The 20,401-nt window shown below is 29.3% G+C and overlaps 1 protein-coding gene across 1 annotated transcript; it reads right to left on the bottom strand.

The window, feature by feature from the left end:
• Window positions 1-10,521: 10,521 nt before the first annotated feature.
• LOC138939505 (uncharacterized) lies at window positions 10,522-20,102 on the bottom strand. The gene is made up of 12 exons (XM_070307344.1): window positions 20,095-20,102; window positions 19,894-20,052; window positions 19,357-19,503; window positions 18,820-18,966; window positions 18,300-18,446; window positions 17,780-17,926; window positions 16,917-17,087; window positions 15,980-16,138; window positions 15,451-15,609; window positions 14,794-15,027; window positions 14,007-14,171; window positions 10,522-11,953 (listed from the first exon to the last, which is right to left on the bottom strand). Exons 1-12 carry the CDS (start codon window positions 20,100-20,102, stop codon window positions 10,522-10,524), a joined length of 3,075 nt encoding a protein of 1,024 aa, XP_070163445.1.
• Window positions 20,103-20,401: the final 299 nt, after the last annotated feature.

Here is a 20,401-nt window from a genome sequence, read left to right as displayed (position 1 = left end):
ACAATTTTTTTTTTTTTTTTTTTTTTTTTGTTGCACTAATTGATTTGTCTCATTATTCTGTACATAAAAGTATTACGTTAAGATTATCGAAAACTGAATATTTTACGAAATATTTTATTTTTGATATCAAAATATGTCAGATTAAAATATAAATTAACTCAAAAAGTACTTAATAAAAAAATACTTTATTATAGCGTTTTGGAAAGTTCTCGAGGTAAGTTATACAAGAATATGTAATGAAAAATAGGGGGTTCCATTAAAAAAATTCAAAGTGATTTTTATATGACCTTGACAGTGCTATTCAAGGTCATACTAATATTATAACATAATGCGCCACTTAGAGCTCTACAACTTTTGCACGAAACATTTCTAACGGAAATGCGTTGTTTCCTCAAAAAAAACTGCTGATAAGGGCGCTCTGTTACACCCTGTATATTACAATCCGGTATGTACGGCACGAAAAATATTGTTATGCCATCCGCAATACAATAATTTGAAGTCTTGTCTACTCGGAAGTTGTTACGTATAACATTTATTGTTTAACAACCATATTTTCTTTGGCAATCGGTATCATCTTCCATTAAACGTCGTTTGTAATAATCGATTTGATCTTGGGAGAACGTTTGTCCGATATTCTTCGCAGTGCTTCTAATGTATTTTTCTATTGTGTCCTCGCTCAAAGGTTTGAAGGGAATAATTTTCATAATAATATTCGCTTCGATAAAAAAATCTTTCACCGCGTTTATAGTGTGGTTAAGATCTGCGCCCGTCAAATCGTCATCGATTTGCTCAACTTTAAAAACGGCCAATATGCTGAACTCCCGATTGCCATATGCTTCCTGATACATTTTCGCATAGTTTATAACGACTTTAGAATGCTCCGCTCTCAAATTCTCCAAGACAATGAAGGTCGGAAGCAAAGATGAGGAACTGTTACTTCTCTTTTTGCGCAATCTTTTTTTTATAATGTCCACCGTGTATGGTTTGTCGGTGCTTGTATCACCGACGAGAGCTACTACTTTTAAAGAGGGTGTATCTCGCTCAAGATATTCGATCAAGATTCGTATAGTTGCATCGTGATCTAGTATCCGTTCCTCTAATTCGACAACGGTAGTCTGAAAAGTGTCAAAGAGCATATCATCCTCATCCAAACACGCAGGTCGAAAATGAAGAGAATGAAAATAAAATAGAAATAGAAATAAAAATAGAGATAGAATTAATATTAACAGGATTATAAAGTATTTCGAACATGCGAAACGTTTCTTTCGACGAATTTTCACATCCGCATCTTGAATATCTTCCGCTTTTCTATCTTTTTCAGCTTTATCATAAGTTGTCGTATATTTCGAAGCAACTTTACTAATAACATCCATTACTAACTGTGGTGATATTAGAAAAAGGAATATTAGAATTTTGATAGTAAATTTGAATAACACGTCCATATATCTCCACTGTGATGATTTATCTTCAGGCATTGATGTTGATGTATATTTTTCAAGAAATCGCACGATTATCTTATCGTCCACAGCTTCCGCTTGATCGTTTGCTGGTTCAGATGCATCTGATGTATCATCGTGAATATCTGCCGTAGATTTATCTACTTTCGTATTTATCATTTGACATTTATCCTGATTTTCTTCCGATTTATTGTCACTGTCATTCTTCTGAGTGCATTCTTGCGAAGATTGAGATTTTAACTCGAGTGCGGATTTTGATGTATCCGGTTGTTCCGTAGTAGACGATTCCGGTAAGTTCATTGTTTTAGTTTCAGATGAAGATTCCGTAACGGTTGTGCCTGCATCATTGTCTATTAATATCTGGCCTCTATCGATTTTTTAAAGGAAAAAACTTTTGATTAATGACATGCGATATCTTATCTTTCTTAATTAATCGCGTGTGTTAGATTTCGAATTGTTACGTTACGTTAATCAAAGGCAGTTCAAACATTTAATTATATAATATTAAAAATATTTCTAAATTTTATTTTTGATAATTACAATAAATGCGAATACTATTATTTATGTAAATAAATTTTTACTTCTACATTTCCATCTCGACAATGTAATTTTAATAATAGAAATTATTCTACCTGCAAGGATATTTCCCACGGAAATTATAATTTTTAATTATAATAAGAAGATAAAACGCGCATGTATACAGAGTGTTATTGTAAACAATTTTTAATAATTCAAACAAACCCGAATTGTTAAAAAGTATATAGGCAATTGAGTAAAATTTTGTGTATAGATTAATATTGATCTCATTATAAATTTTAATAATTATATTAATTTTTCAATATCGCGTAATATATATGCGATATTAGTTTGAAGTTATTACAATCGTAGAATATATTACCTAATAGATTCCTCTGGATTTGATGAATCCTGCTCGACGATCGTCTCCGAATCCTGACTCGGTATAGAGGGAGACGATGATTTTTCTTCAAAGTTTTCGATATTAGAAGATTCGGGCTGCTCCTCCATAATATCAGATTAATGTGAAGATTTGCTGCAAGGAAAACACCGATTTTTTTAATGACGTAGTCACAATGACATATATTTTATTATGTCCTGTATCAGTTTTGCGAATCGAAACATATATTCGAGAAACTATAAGTCGATGAATTTATTTGATATTTGTTTAGTCTCTTTCCCTCTCTCTCTCTCTCTCTCTTACAAATGAATAAAGTAAAGCTTAAAAGAGAATTTGCAAAATGAGATGTCGCAGTGTGAAACAAAAGACAAACCAAACAAATTAAGCAATAAATGTTTTTTAAGTCTGTTATATAAAGTCACAATACGAACATAAATATTCGAGAATAGTTTCAGCTTCAAACATTTTTCTGAACTTTTTTAAATATTTGTTAATGTGATAATCACGTGCGTTTTGTATTACAATATTATTTTTAATGAAAGTGTTCCAATTTTCGAAATATTTGCTAAACATTGTTTTTACCTATCTATGTGATCTTAAAAATATATTCCTTAAAAATAATACAAATTAATTCAATAGTGTTATAATATCTGTTCTTTTTTTTATACATTATTAATATCTCTCTGTTATTTTTACCTTTCTTGCGGCTGTATGCTCTTATCCCGATTACTAACGATGCAAATATGTATAAAATCACAAGTCGTTAAGAATCGTTATTAGGTCCTGCAAATACAATAGGAAAGAGAGAGAGAGTTTGAAAATATATATATCAGCACACGGTCTATTCAGAATGTAACTGCCACATCATATACATCGAGAAACATGTCAAGTGTCCTCGACACTCGTGAAACAAATTTAACGAAAATATATGCGATATTTACTGTTTTTCTTTTATTTTCTTTACCATGTTTCGATTCTTCACCACCAAATAGTCCTCGTTTCTTCTTTATACAAAACTGTCATTTGATTCTGATATCTCTAATTTTTAAGAGACAGTCTCTACTTCTGCTCGAATATCGATCAGCAAAGATAAAAAGCTCTCATGCAACGCAATTTTAATGCTAAAATTCAATTACTTTTATTTTACGTGTAAACTTTTATTTGGGGAAACATATATTTGAAATAAATATCTTATTGTTCAAATTTTTCTAAAAAAAAAAATTTATAATATTTAATATATTATAATATTTAAAAATTAAATGATATTTGGTCATTTATGTTGCGTCGTATGATGGCTTTAAAATAACTTTAATATTATTTATTATTTATTTTAATTATTTTGTTAAATTTTCTTATATTTATATTAACAATATATTAATTAGCACAAATTTAAAAATAGAAAAATTAGGTAGAATGTAATTTAAAAAAATTTATGTAGCAAATTCGACAGACAATTTTTAAAATAATTTTATTATTATTGTAGTATATTTAATATTCTAAATTATTTTTATTTTAATATCTTTTTAAGTTTTAATATAATAATTATATATATAACAAATTGTGTGAAACATATATTCTTACTTTATAATAAGGGTAATAATTTCTCGGATTTGTAGTTATTCTTTATAATTTTATTTACTACTCCGATCTTTCTTAATTAATATTTAACATTTTTCTCTCTTTTCATTCATTCTCTGAGCTATGTCACTTTTATTATTGCTCAGTCTCTGTTAATTACATCTACGTTTATAAGTAAAAAAGAAATAAAACGAGACAATCGCGAACGATTTCTCAGTTGCATAAAATTGATAGGCGATAACAACACAGTGCAACGTAACATTTAATTACTTGCTTATAAATTATCATAAATTCAAATGTGTTTACAAAATAAAACTTATTGTTAGCGAAGTTCAATCAATGTAAGTTTGTATCCAACAGCTCACTTATTACACATTCTGTTAGACGTGTACTTTAAACAATATATCACATTTTCTATAAAAATCATCGCTCGTTTTTAGTACAATTCGGAAATAATACGAAAATTTCATCATACGTTCTTATCAATGGACCAAGATTATAAATCACGCGCTTAAGTTAGGTTCCGCTGAGAAATTAAAAATTCCATTTTTATTTATTAGTTAAAAAATAATTATCTTTTAGATTGAAAATAAAAAAATAATTAACTAATTAAGTAGAATGTAGTTTAAAAAAATTTATGCAGCAAATTCGACGCACACACATTTTTCAAAATAATTCTATTAATAATACTAATATAATTCTACTAATAATTAATTAATTAAGAAATAATTAACTGACTATTTAATTAAGCAATGCGAAAATACGATATTTACAAAGCTTGAAAATATTTTTGTTCCAATAAGAACTATCTGTTATTTTATCGGCGTAGTATGTTATAATCCAGAATGTATTTAATCGCATATTGTTAATTGAGACTCGACATTACCGCAAATCCTTCCGCATTCGTCATTATCTTCTATCAAACGTTTTTTAATATCATCGATCTGGTCTTGAGTAAGTGTCAGTCTGATATTTTCCGCCGTGTTTATAATGTATTTTTCTAAAGTTTCTTCGCTTAAAGGTTCGTAAGGTATAATTTTGATATTAATATTTGCTCTGATGAAAGTATCCTTTATTGTGTTTATAATTCGATTTAAATCTACACTATCCGTCGAATCGTTATCCATTTGTTCGACTTTAAAATCCGTCAGTATAGTAACCCGTTGATCGCCATGTGTTTTTTGATACGTTTTCACAAAATTTATGACACTTCTCACAAAGTTCACGGAACGCTCTGCCCTCCAATTCTTCAAAGCAACAAAGTCCGAATGCGAAGATAAGAAATCGTTAGCGTTTCTTCTGCGTAATCTGTTTTTTATTATGTTCAACGTGTATGATTGATCGTCGACGCTTGTACCGATGAGCGCTACTACTTTTAAAAGGGACGAGTCTTGCTGAAGATGCTCGGTCACGATTTGTACAATTTCATCCAAATCGAGAATTTCTTTTTTCCAACATTTGACAACGGCAGACGCTAAAGTGTTATTGTCCTCGTGACTGTTATTCAAAGAAACTGTATATAGAAATATAAATATTAAATATAAAAATAGCAGTATGATACACGTACGAAGCATCTTCTTTATTTTTGGCAGACATCTCGATATGGACAGAAAAATTTTCTTTCTCTTACTCTGATAATCCTGCGATTCTTTGTCACTTTCGTTTTTATTCATACTGTTTGAATTATTTTTTTTCACGACCTTTCGTCTCGCGAAAACTGATTTTGCAATATCTTCGTTTGTCTCTAATGGCTGGGATTTCGGGTTAAGAGCAGATTTTAACGCACATGTTTGATCGCTTGTTACATTATTACAATTGAGCACAATCCGTGACATTAATTCATCCGTAAAGATTATCGGCATCAATTTTGGTAAATCCATATATTCTTCAGGTTTTATTAGATTCATAAATTCTTGAATTTCCATAGCTTCCGTCATAGGCATAGATATTATCTTATCATGGATATGTTCTGTTGAATCTGTAGATACGTAGGATATCATATCGTCGATATTTCCCGTTAGATCCATAGATGTAAATATTTTATCGTAGATATTCTATTTAATGTACGTGGATATGGATATTGCATCAAAACTATATATATATTTATACACATATGTTCCCTTGTATCCATTCCACTCGATTGTCAGTAGATTTAAATGCGGATGTAGATCATATCGTTAATAATATATAGACTGCTCTCGAGATGCTCTGGGATTATTAAATCGCAATCCGTAATACTTCTGCTTCTATAACCTTATTTAGTTCCTGGTTCTACAAATAAAGTGATAATTAATTCTATTTGATATATTATTAGGTGTACAACTTTGCTTCCGCCGTTTTCCTATAGATGGCTTTAGCGGTAAGTAGTGGTCGAAATAAATAGATCATAGACGCCATGTGATAAACTTGGGCATCTGTCAACATAACCCCATAGAAACATTAGTCGATTTGTGTCTGCGTCATAAAGTTATTCTCGATTGAAAATGTCAGTTTACGAGCCAAATTCTCGTCATTTGCGGGAGGTTTTAATTTTCTGCTTCAATATGAAGAAATCTGCGGCTGAGGCTCATCGAATGCTCTCAAATACTTATGGTGAAGCCGCTATTAGTGAAAGAACGTGTCGTGAGTGATTTCAACGCTTCAAGAACGGTGATTTTCGCGTCGAAGCGCGGCATAGCGGTGGAAGAGAGAAGGTTTTCGAAGATGCAGAATTGGAGGCATTACTTAATGAAGACTCGAGTCAAAGTCAAAAAGAATTGGCACGATCATTGGGAGTGACTCAACAAGCAATTTCAAAACGCCTAACCAGTTTTTTTACAATAAAGCCTCGAATTTCGGAAAAAAAACGGCGGAAGCAAAGTTGTACACCTAATATGTTTTAGATAAAATGTTAAAATATTTGAATTATTATGTTACATTAAATAATGAATGTGTTACATTCAAATATTTTGCTATCTGTTAAAGCTATTTTTATATTGTATTATCCGTGCTAATAATAAATACGAACTACTGTTATTAATGCTAACAAATTTTTTTAATTTGTTTTACATTTTTATCTTAATAAATTTTATAGCCTGCATTGAAATTTTTTTAATTGCAAAAGTATTCGCATGAAATTTAAAATTTTAATTTTTAGAAAATAATATGCGAATGTATTTGCGTGTGTGCATAATAATCTTCTTAATTATTCATGCAAATTATTAAAAGACGTATATGAAAACGAGCAAGTAAAATTTTGTCGATAGAAATATTATAAATTTTAGTGTGCAGGATTAAACTCGTAATAATTTTATCGAAGGATGTAATACTTATAGCAAATGCTGCAATTTAATATTAGCTTGTTGCTAGTGGCCGCTTGTAATTCAACTGTGTAAATGTAAATTTTTCTCAATCTTTTTAATTTGCTTTGTGGATGGAGGGCTGAACATCTGATCTACAACAGTTCTAGATTCCAACTGGAAGGCATCGCAAATATTTAAAGTCACAAACTGCTTTGCGAACAACATCTGAAAGATATTTTGCGAAGAATTATCACTTTGTCAAAAGTTACAATAACATGTATTTATATCATGCTTTTTTTTCATTTCTGTTTTGCAAATCGGAGCATGCATTCGAGAAGCTTTCAATTAAAATTGTCTGATCTATTTACTTTTAGAGAATTTATCTAATATTTAGCCATTTACTTTGATCGCAAACGATTAATGTAAATATTAGCAAAAATATCTGCTACTCGAAACATCAATAAAAGAAATGAATATGTAATCGTGCTAAGATTTAATAATTTCTTGAATATTTATTTGCGTGACAATTATCGCGTTTCAAAATCATGATTAGTAAAAAATCGCTGTTGGTAGTTCGGTATCATAACATTTATTTCATTTATTTTGATTTTAATAGTTTAATAATTTATTTTATTTATTTTTAAAATTAATTATCAGAAAAATATAAATTTACTAATATAACCAAAAGATCTCACTCTCTCTCTCTCTCTCTCTCTCTCTCTCTCTCTCTCTCTCTCTCTATTTATTTCTATATGTTTTGTATTGTATCGTCCCTTCATTTTATTTCTGAAACGTGCTTGTTTATTTTCGCCTTGCTCGATGCAAATATGTACGAAGCCGTGAGAATGGACACTGCGGACATCACGAGTCCAAACCAGCGTACAATAGCATTAATAATCAATTGTAACTGTCTACGATCGTATCGAAATAAAAGATATATCGAGTATTTTTGATGAAAGAAATCCCGATGAAACAAAATTATCAAAACTTACCGCGATGTTTGTTGTCTTTTTTACCTTCTGTTAACATATGAAGCTATTATGTTGATAAGACATGTTCAGAATCGGATTAATCGCACTTACTTCTTTTTAGACGACACGATTATTATTATTATTATTATCGCTTAATTGAGATTCGGGGAAAGTCTTGAGGCGTTTACATTTTCGAATAAATAGATCAACGATTGTATTGCGTAACAAAATAATCCTGTAATATGAAAGGACGCCAACAGTACGTGTATCGTATATTATGATTGTATAAGATCTCTCCCTCTTTCTTTCTCTCTCTCTCTCTCTCATGGAAAATGATATCAAAATTGTAACGTCATCGCGTGTTACGCGCGATAATTTCAAAGCACGTTACATGTAATGCTACTTTACGTTACTTATCAACTCATTGTATGTATAATTGATCGGTTAATACTGATTAATAGACATAATTGAATAATTGCACAAAATATTTTCCGGAGTAATAATCGGAACAGCTTTAAAGCTGTGACAAATCCGTCGCGAATTATAGTAATTTGCAGCAATATAATTGTATAACAAAAGAGTTAATTAAAATACTTTTTAGAGAAGAGCGAGTAATTTTAATCAAAACTGCTATAATAAAAAAAAAGAGAAATAAGTAAATTATAAAAAGAGGACATTTATAAAGGAGAGTCGAGATTTTTTAATAAAGTCAAATCATATTTAATAACTGAATCATATTTAATAAAATCTGTAACATAAATCTGTAATAATATATGTAAATGCAGATCAATCATTTTATGCAACATTTAATATTCAAGCAATTATCGCTGACTATACAATTTATCTCATCTAAAGTTTTATAATTCCCCCTATTACTTTTAACGCTAAATTATTATTTATTTTTATTTTACTCGCAAGCATTTATTTAAACGAATTTTTTTTTTTTTTAATTTTTAAGAAAAATAACCATCTTACACTGCATAATTAACATTTTATTTCACACATACGCGATAAAAAAATTTATTCATAAATATATAAAAAATACTAATACAAAGTAGCGACTACATATAATCAAATTATTGCTCGTATAATCGAGACATTATTAATAATAATTAAATATAATAATTGTATATAATAATTATTATTACATCATTATCGAAAATAAAGATATTCAGCAAAATATAGTTTAAAAGAATTAAGTAATAGATTCAATGCGCTTTTTGAGATAATTCACATTGTAGAATCAGAATGTAATAGTTATTACTTATATATAATAGTTATACATATATCTATAAAGCATTGAAATATATATGCTCTTCTTTTATAATATATTTATGCTGAGTATAATAAATTTATCGGATTTGCAGATATTCTTTGTAGTTCCAATGTTTGACACATTATGATTTTTTTTTTTTCAATATACACGCAATTAACATTTCGATCTACAGTAAATAAAAGACTTAATACAGTAAATACAAGCTAATTTATATAGTACAAAAAAGACACGTCTTTTATATATCAAACTAACATTGATAGTATAATTTATATAATTTTATAGGTAAGAGAAAAAGGAAAAAAATTGCGAATAAACTTTTTAATTGTATAAGAACGACCGATGTATTGAGAACGTAGCGCAGCGTAAAGCCTAATATATGAGCATATACGTGTCATTACGAGGATACATACATACGGAATGACCGCGGTCGCTTGCTTATAAATCGTCATAAATCCAAGAATATGATTAAAAAAATAAAACTTAGCAAAGCCCGAGATATTACGTATGTCGGGAGTCCTAATCAACGTGAGTTTGTTTAACCGTGCGTAGCAGTGCGTCGATTTACGCCGGACATACGAGTAAACAACACATCACGCGTCATCTCCTATATAAATCCACCGCTCGTTTTTAGTACAATCCGAAAGTAACGCATACGAAAATTTCATCGCGCGTTCACATTAACGGATCATGATTGAAGATCATATGGCAGGTTGGCTTTTAATACGAAAATAAAAATCACGTTCTTTTCTTATTAGTTATAAAAATTATCTTTCGCATCGAAAGCTAGTGAGATAATAAGCTAACGGTCAAATTAAAATGCTATTTGACATATTTTTTTAATATCTAAAAAATATTTTCAATTATTTGTTAAATCCTATTTAAAAAAAAAAAAAATAGCATGAAAATTATTACAATTAATTACAATCGAGAATGTAGAAAAATAATACTCATTATTTAATCGAATATCGTTGTATCAGATGCAATAGAATAACTTTAGCAGTCCCGTTTCCTTGGAAGTAATTATATATGATCATTCTATTGTCTAGCAATCATATTCTTTTTGACAATCGGCAATATCTTCAATCAAATATCGTTTAATATTATTGATCTCATCTTGAGAGAATGTTTGTCTTATATTTTTCGAAATGTTTATAATATATCGGTCTAAATCGGTATCGGTCAAAAGATTGTAGGGAATAATTTTGACATTAACGTCTGCTTTGATAAAAGTATCGTTTACTATTTTCATAGTTTCATACATCTCTTTACTACGCTTCAAATCGTCCTCCATTTCTTCGACTGTAAAAACAGCCAATATCGTAAACCGCCGATCGTTATACGCTTCTCGAAACGTTTCCACGTAGTTTATAACAGTTCTGGAATGCCCTCCTCTTAAATTCTCTATGACAATAAAATTCGGAAGCCAAGGTAACGAATCGTTTTTATTCTTTTCGCGTAATTTTTTTCTCATAATGTCCACCGTGTATGATCTGTCGATAATTGAATCACCGATGAGAGCTACCACTTTTAAAAGAGGTGTATCTTGCTGAAGATATTTGGTCAAGGCTCGTACAGTATTATCCTGATCGAATATCATTTTCTCCAATTCGACAACGGCAATCTTAAGAGAGTCAGTGCGCTTATTCTGATTTATATTCAAAAGTCCGGAATAGGATAGAAGAAATACAGATAATATTAACAAGATTATAAAACTTAATATAATAAGACAGGAGTTCGGATAACATTTCGTTCTTCTTTCATCTTTGTGAGAAGATTCTTCCGGTTCGTCCGGAGCTTTATCAATTGTTTTATCTTTTGGAGGAACACGTTTTACAATATCAGAGAATGTTTCCAAAGGTTGATTGATTTCATCCTGTGGTTTATCCTCAGTCGCTGATGTCGCAGACTCTAAAGCGTCCTCAAATTTCTCGTCGCTCGTAATTTTCGCTTGACTGTCCGCTGGCTCAGATGCAGATGAATCTGATGTATTATCGTGAATATTCGCCGTTAAATCCTTAGATTCCTCTGCTTCCATATTTTTCACTTGATATTTATCCTGACTTTCCTTCCATTTATAGTCGCTATCATTCTTCCGAGTGCATTCTTGCGATAATTGAGATTTTAGCTCGAGTGCAGATTTTGATGTACTCGGTTGTGCGATTTCAGTAGCGCTCGATTTCGAACGATCGTCCGCCAATACAATGTCACTTTCGCTCTTCTGAATGCATCCTTTCGAAGATGGAACTTTTAACTCGAGATCAGATTTTGACGTAGTCGGTCGCTCGATTATAGTAGCAAACGAATCCGAATCGGACGATTCCGTGGATGATTCCATAGAAGACGCTTCCGCAAAAGACGGTTCTGTAGGAGACGGTTCCGTAGTAGACAATCCCGATAAATTCGTTTCGACTTTAATTGGACTACGTTCCATAAGCTTTATCCGTTCTTCATAATCCGCTAATATATGGCCTCTACTGTTTTTTTAAATGAAAAAAAAAAAACGGTTGATTGATAACATGCGATATCTTATATTTCTTCCTTAATCGCACGTGTTAAATCTCGAATTGCCACGTTACGTTAAATAATGACAGTTCAAACTTTTAATTATAAATTAAAAATATTTCTAAATTTTATTTCCGATGATAACAATAAATGCAAATACTATTATTTATGTAAAGAAAATTTTTGCTTAGCATTTATATCTCAAACAATTTAATCTTACATAGAAATTGTTTTGAAACTGTAAAAATATCTTTTTTCCAAAAATAATAATTTCCAATTCTATAAGAAAATAATACGCGAGTATAGTGTAATTAATGGTATATAAGTAATATACAGTACAATTCTAAACAATTCTTAATAATTTAAATAAATCCAAATTATTAAAAAATATAAAGGAAAGCAAATAAAACCTTTTTTGTAGAATATTAGGTGTACAAATAAGTTTCCGCCGTTTGACAAAAGTTGGCGCCACCAGTAAGTTATGGTTAAAATTGTCAGATGTAAAAACATCCTTATCGTAAGATTGGACATCAGTCAATAACATAACCTTAAAATATTAGTGATTTTTTATCAGTATAATATATTCTTTTGTGTGCGAAAATGTCGAGTTTTGAGCCGAATAAGCGTCATTTGCGGGAACTTCTGATTTACTTCTTCAATTTGAAGAAATCTGCAGCTGAGGCGTATCGATTGCTTGTAGAAGCATATGGTGAGGCTGCCTTAAGTGAGAGAAGTTGTCGTGAGTGGTTTCAAAAGTTTAAGAACGGTGAATTTGACATCGAAGACAAAGAACGTAGCGGAAGGCCGAAAGTGTATGAAGACGCGGAATTGGAAGCATTATTGGATCAAGATTCGTGCCAAACGCAAGAAGAACTTGCACTTACATTGGGAGTGACTCAAAACATTAAGTTCCGTTCTTTCACAATAAATGCCCATTTTTTGATAAAAAACGGCGGAAACTTATTTGTACACCTAATACATATATACATATATGTGTAAAATAAATAAATATATATATATATATATATATATATATATATATATATATATATAATATTAATTGGTAAATGGTTGGGTTAACTTACAGATCACGGATGGTCTTCATTTTTACATATATTATAGAAGGTACACTCCTAAGTAATAAACGCTTTGAATTTTGTAGCGTTCTCTTCTGACTCCAGAGATATGCGATTTTGAAATGTCATAATTTTTAATATTTATTTGTATCATCTTTTCATTATATATCCTATTATATCCTACTTACATGTTCATATTTTTTTGTTTACATTTGCTTGTCATTGCGTTACTATCCACATTTCTAAATTACTGTTTAGTTTAGCTGAAAATTTTTTTTAGTTTACATATATTTGTCGATATGATTTAATAAGATATAAAAAATAATATACTGCTTTGTTTTGTAATATAATATTTCTTATTTTACCTGAATACCTTATTTAAAAAAAAAAAAAAAAATATTCAATAATATATATAAAAATAACAAGAAAATCTTTAAATAAACTCGTGGGTGGCGGAGAGATCTCTCCCCCTGCAACACAACCAGAAAAAGATCTAACCTGAACCAACCCATGTCCTAGGGATGAAATATTCCTTAAAGTAATAAAGATTCACTCCAAGGACATAAATCGAGTTGGATTAGTTTTTCACGGGAGTAGGGGTACGGGGAAAGGGGTGGTAACCCGCCCACGCGTTTTCCTTGCAATAAAATTGAATTATGTCAAGGTCAAAGTCAAAGTCGTTAGAGCTAAATCCTATTTTCTCAAAATGTTAATTTTGCCATCTTACAAAAGCTTCAGAAGAGGGCGCTACTAAATTCAAAGTGTGTATTACTTAGAAATGTATTCTCTACAATATATATAAAAATGAAAATATGATTCGTGACGAGTAAGCTAATCCGGATATTTATACCTATTAATTTCATTATAAATTTTAATAATATTATTAATTTAAAATATCGTATAAAAAATGATATCAGTTTGAAAAATATCGAATCGAAAAATATAATACCTGGTTTTATCTATCCGACTTGTTAAAATCTGCTCGGTGGTTGTCTTCAAATCATCATATGTCAGTTGAGAGGGAGACGACGATTTCTTGTCGGAATCGCAGACGTTTCCGGTACTCAATGATTCGGCTTGCTCTTCCATAATATCAGATTGTAAAAGTTTGCTGCTGTCGAAAACATCGATTTGTTAATATCAAAATTATATTAACATACGTTTATATTTTATTATATCCGTATTCATTTCTGCGAATAGGAACACATATTCGAGAAGCTATAAGTCGATGAATATATTTTAAATTTGTTTCTCTCTCTCTCTCTCTCTCTCTCTCTCTCTCTCTTACAAATAAATAATGTAAAGCTTAAAAAAAAAAATCGCGATGAGATGTCAGAATAAAACAAATGAATATTAATATATAATCGCGTTAAGACAAACCAGAATACTTGTTTGTGTAATGATCATTGCGTTTCACATTAAAAAATGATTATTATTATTATTATTATTGAAAACGTTTCATCTCAAAGTATCTGTTAAACATTATTTTTATTCATTTTTATAATCTTGAAAAATATATTTTTCCCCAAAAATATAAATTTATCCAAAGGTGTTACGAGAGAAATTTACTTTTTCACCTTTACTTTCTTTTTCTAAAATGATTTTTATATTCCTGTTTTGCTCCGGTCACAGATTGATATTAATTTTAATATAAATTTTAATAATATTGTTAAATTTTAATATCGCTTAATATCGCGATATTAGTTTGAAGTTATTATAATCGGAGAATATATTACCTAATAGATTCATCTCGATTTGATGAATCCTGCTCGACGGGTGTCTCCAAATCCTGACTCGGAATAGAGGTAGACAACGATTTCTTTTCGGACTCGCAAACGTTCTCGATTTCTGAAGATTCGGATTGCCTTTCCGTAATATCAGATTGTAAAGTTTCGCTGCGTAGGAAATGCGTATTTGTTAATAACATATGTAGCTGCATACGTTTGTATTTTATTACGTCCATATCCATTCTGCAAATCGGAACATGTATCGGAAATTTTTTTATACCTTTTTGAGTGATAATCGTTGCGTTTTACATTTCAAAATTATTATTATTATTGAAAATACTTCATCTCGAAGTATCTGTTAAACATTATTTTTTTATTTTTTTTTTTTATGATCTTAAAATATATTTCTACCAAAAATATAAATTTATCCAAAAGTGTTATGTATATAATCTGCTTTTATTATATTAAATCTTGCATTTTTAATCTATTTGTTATATCTTTCTTTTTATTCTGAAATGTCTTTTTATATTCTTGTTTCGCTCCGAGTATTGTTATTATTGGAGACTGATATTAAATACATTATAAATTTTATTAATATTATTAAATTTTAATATTGCGTAGTATGCGATATTAGTTTGAAATTATTCCAATCGGAGAGTATAATACCTAACATAGTCTTCTCGATTTGATAAAAGTTGCTCGGCGAATGTCTCTTGAACATCTTGTTTCGGTATAAAGAGAGACGACGATGTCTCGTCGGATTCGCATAAGCTTTTGATATTCGAAGATTCGGACTGCTCTTCCATAATATCAGGTAAAGGTTCGCTGCGTGGAAAACACCGATTTGTTAATAATATAGCTACATTGACATATGTTTATATTTTGTTATGTCCATAACCATTCTGCGATCGGAATCTGTATTAAACATTGTTTTTATCTATCCTTATAATCTTGAAATATATTTCTTCCAAAAATATAAATTTATCCAAAATTGTTATAAAATCTGATACTTATATGTTTTTAATATCTTTATCATCTTTATGTTCTTTTTCTGTATATTTTTTGTATATTCTTATTTCGCTCTAATTACAGATTAATATTTATTTTAGTATAAATTTTAATAGTAATATTAAATTTTAATATCGCGTAGAATGCGATATTAATTTGAAGTTATTCCAATCGAAGAATATAATACCTAATGTAATCTTCTCGATGCGACGAAGTCTGCTCGGCGGACGTCTCTTGAACATCTTGTTTCGGTATAAAGAGAGACGACGATGTCTCGTCGGATTCGCATAAGCTTTTGATATTCGAAGATTCGGACTGCTCTTCCATAATATCAAGTAAAGGTTCGCTGCGTAAAAAACACCGATTTGTTAATAATATAGCTACGTTGACATACGTTTGTATTTTATTATGTCCATAATCATTATGCGAATCGGAATCTGTATTCGAGAAATTTAATGTTGATGAATTTATCGGATATTTGTTTAATTTTTCCTTCTTACAAATAAATAATATAAAGGTTAAAGAAAGAAAATTTTGCAAAATATGATGTCAAAAAGATACAAATAAATATATAATCGCGTTAAAACAAACCAAAATAAAGTAATTAATGTTTATCAACTCAGCGATATAAAGATACAATGTAAAGATATAAAATTTCTAATTATATTAACCTTAAACATTATTTTCTAAATTTTCTAATACACGTTTGAATGATAATCGTTGCGTGTTACATTTCGAAATTATTATTATTGAAAACACTATATCTTGAAAAATCTGCTAATCATCTTTTTTATATATCTTTATAATCTTAAATATATTTCTCCTAAAAATATAAATTTCTCCAAAAAATATAAATTTGTCCAAAAATTTTACAAAATCTGTTCTTTATACATTTTTAATATCTTTATTATACTTACCTACTTTTTCTTAAATGCAAATGTATATTTTTTTTTTCGCTCCGATCGCAGATTAATATTTATTTCATTATAAATTTTAATAATTAATAAGAATATTAAATTTATTATTAATAATATTAAATATTAATAATTAAGAATATTAATTTTTAATATCGCGTAGTATGCGATATTAGTTTAAAATTATTCCAATCGAAGAGAATATAATACCTAATATAATCTTCTCGATTTGATGAAGCCTGCTCGACGGATGTCTTCTGAACATCATACTTCGGTATAAAGGGAATCGTTGATGTCTCATCGGACTCGGAAAAGTTATCGAGATTCGAAGATTTGGTCTCGGACGGCTTTTCCATATCAGTATTAGATTGGAAAGATTCGCTGCATAGAAAATACCGATTTGTTAATAGTTACATTGACATTGACATTTTATTATGTCCATATCTATCCTACGAATCGGAACATGTATTCGAATATATTAGTCGATGAATTTATTGGAAATTTGTTTAGTCTTTCCCTTTTGCAAATAAATAATATAAAACTTAAAGAAAAAATTTTGGAAAATATGATGTCAAAAAGATATAAATATATATATAATCGCGTTAAAACAAACCAGAATAAATCAATAAACGTTTTTCAACTCAGCGACGTAAAGACATTTTATAAAGATATAAAATTTTTAATTACATTTAACATGAAATATTATTTTCTGAATATTTTAATACTTGTTTGTAATAATAGTTGCGTTTTACATTTCAAAATTATTATTATTAAAAACACTTTATCTCGAAAAATCTACTGAACATCGCTTTTATCTATTTTTATAATCTTGAAAAGTAAATTTTTCCCAAAAATAAAAATTAATCCAAAAGTGTTATAAAATCTGTTTTTATATACATTTTTAATATCTTCTTTTTCTGAAATGCGACTGTATATTCTTGTCTCGTTCCGATTAGGGATTAATATTTTATTAGATTATATTAATTTCATTATAAATTTTAACAATAATACTAAATTTTAATATCGCGTATGCGATATTAGTTTGAAGTAATTTGAATCAAAAAATATAATACCTATCATCATCTGCGTGACTTGATGAAGCCTGCTCACCGGATGTCTTCAAATCATCGTGCTCCGATGTAGAGGAGGACAATAATTTCTTCTCGGACTCGCAGACATTCTCAGATTCGAGCTGCTCTTCCGTAATATCAGATTGTTTGCTGCATAAAAAAAACCGATTTTTTTAAATACCAATTACGTTGACATGCGTTTATATTTTATTTTCAAAATTATTATTATTGAAAACACTTTATCTTGAAAAATCTGCTTATCATCTTTTTCATATATCTTTATAATCTTAAAGTATATATTTCTCCCAAAAATAAAAATTAATCCAAAAGTGTTACACAAAATCTGTTTTTAATATCTTTATTATCTTTACCTTCTTTTTCTCTGAATTACGTTTGTATATTCTTGTCACGCTCCGATTACAGATTGATATTAATTTCATTATAAATTTTAACAATAATATTAAATTTTAATATCGCGTATGCGATATTAGTTTGAAGTAATTTGAATCAAAAAATATAATACCTATCATCATCTGCGTGACTTGATGAAGCCTGCTCACCGGATGTCTCCAAATCATCGTGCTCCGATGTAGAGGAAGACAATAATTTCTTCTCGGACTCGCAGACATTCTCAGATTCGAGCTGCTCTTCCGTAATATCAGATTGTTTGCTGCATAAAAAAAACCGATTTTTTTAAATACCAATTACGTTGACATGCGTTTATATTTTATTTTCAAAATTATTATTATTGAAAACACTTTATCTTGAAAAATCTGCTTATCATCTTTTTCATATATCTTTATAATCTTAAAGTATATATTTCTCCCAAAAATAAAAATTAATCCAAAAGTGTTACACAAAATCTGTTTTTAATATCTTTATTATCTTTACCTTCTTTTTCTCTGAATTACGTTTGTATATTCTTGTCACGCTCCGATTACAGATTGATATTAATTTCATTATAAATTTTAACAATAATATTAAATTTTAATATCGCGTATGCGATATTAGTTTAAAGTAATTTGAATCAAAAAATATAATACCTATCATCATCTGTGTGACTTGATGAAGCCTGCTCACCGGATGTCTCCAAATCATCGTGCTCCGATGTAGAGGAAGACAATAATTTCTTCTCGGACTCGCAGACATTTTCAGATTCGAGCTGCTCTTCCGTAATATCAGATTGTTTGCTGCATAAAAAAAACCAATTTTTTTAAATACCAATTACGTTAACATGCGTTTATATTTTATTTTCAAAATTATTATTATTGAAAACACTTTATCTTGAAAAATCTGCTTATCATCTTTTTCATATATCTTTATAATCTTAAAGTATATTTCTCCTAAAAATATAAATTTTCCCCAAAAATAAAAATTAATCCAAAAGTGTTACACAAAATCTGTTTTTAATATCTTTATTATCTTTACCTTCTTTTTCTCTGAATTACGTTTGTATATTCTTGTCACGCTCCGATTACAGATTGATATTAATTTCATTATAAATTTTAACAATAATATTAAATTTTAATATCGCGTATGCGATATTAGTTTAAAGTAATTTGAATCAAAAAATATAATACCTATCATCATCTGTGTGACTTGATGAAGCCTGCTCACCGGATGTCTCCAAATCATCGTGCTCCGATGTAGAGGAAGACAATAATTTCTTCTCGGACTCGCAGACATTTTCAGATTCGAGCTGCTCTTCCGTAATATCAGATTGTTTGCTGCATAAAAAAAACCAATTTTTTTAAATACCAATTACGTTAACATGCGTTTATATTTTATTTTCAAAATTATTATTATTGAAAACACTTTATCTTGAAAAATCTGCTTATCATCTTTTTCATATATCTTTATAATCTTAAAGTATATTTCTCCTAAAAATATAAATTTTCCCCAAAAATAAAAATTAATCCAAAAGTGTTACACAAAATCTGTTTTTAATATCTTTATTATCTTTACCTTCTTTTTCTCTGAATTACGTTTGTATATTCTTGTCACGCTCCGATTACAGATTGATATTAATTTCATTATAAATTTTAACAATAATATTAAATTTTAATATCGCGTATGCGATATTAGTTTGAAGTAATCTGAATTAAAAAATATAATACCTATCATAATGTATGTGACTTGATGAAGCCTGCTCACCGGATGTCTCCGAAACATCATGCCTCGATGTAGAAGGAAACGATGATTTCTCGTCGGACTTGGAGGAATTGTCAATATTCGAAGATCTGGATTGCATCTCTATATTATCACATGGCAGAGATCTGCGAAGAAAAAACACCGATTTGTAAGAACATATTACTTACATTGGCATGTGTTTATATTTTGTTATGTCCGTATCCAGCCTGCGAATCGGACCATGTACTCGAAGATCTTTCAGTCGATAAATTTATTTGATATTTTTTTAGTCTTGCAAAATAAATAATGTAAAGAGCGTTGAGGCGCTACCGGAACAAAGCAATAAACGTTTTTCAACTCTGATATAAAGACATAACGCAAAGTTTCTAATTGTTTTAACATTATTTTCTAAATCTTTTAAATATCGTTTTGTGCGATGATCATTGCGTTTTGCATTTCAATATCAATTTTAGTGAAAAGGTTCTATCTCTCGAG

This window comes from Polyergus mexicanus, unplaced genomic scaffold (assembly GCF_030449975.1).
Source record: "Polyergus mexicanus isolate NDT 795.1 unplaced genomic scaffold, iyPolMexi1.0 SCAF_14, whole genome shotgun sequence".
In the NCBI taxonomy this organism is placed as follows: domain Eukaryota; kingdom Metazoa; phylum Arthropoda; class Insecta; order Hymenoptera; family Formicidae; genus Polyergus; species Polyergus mexicanus.
Note: the sequence above shows the minus strand (reverse complement) of the source record. Positions and strands in the feature narration are given on the sequence as shown.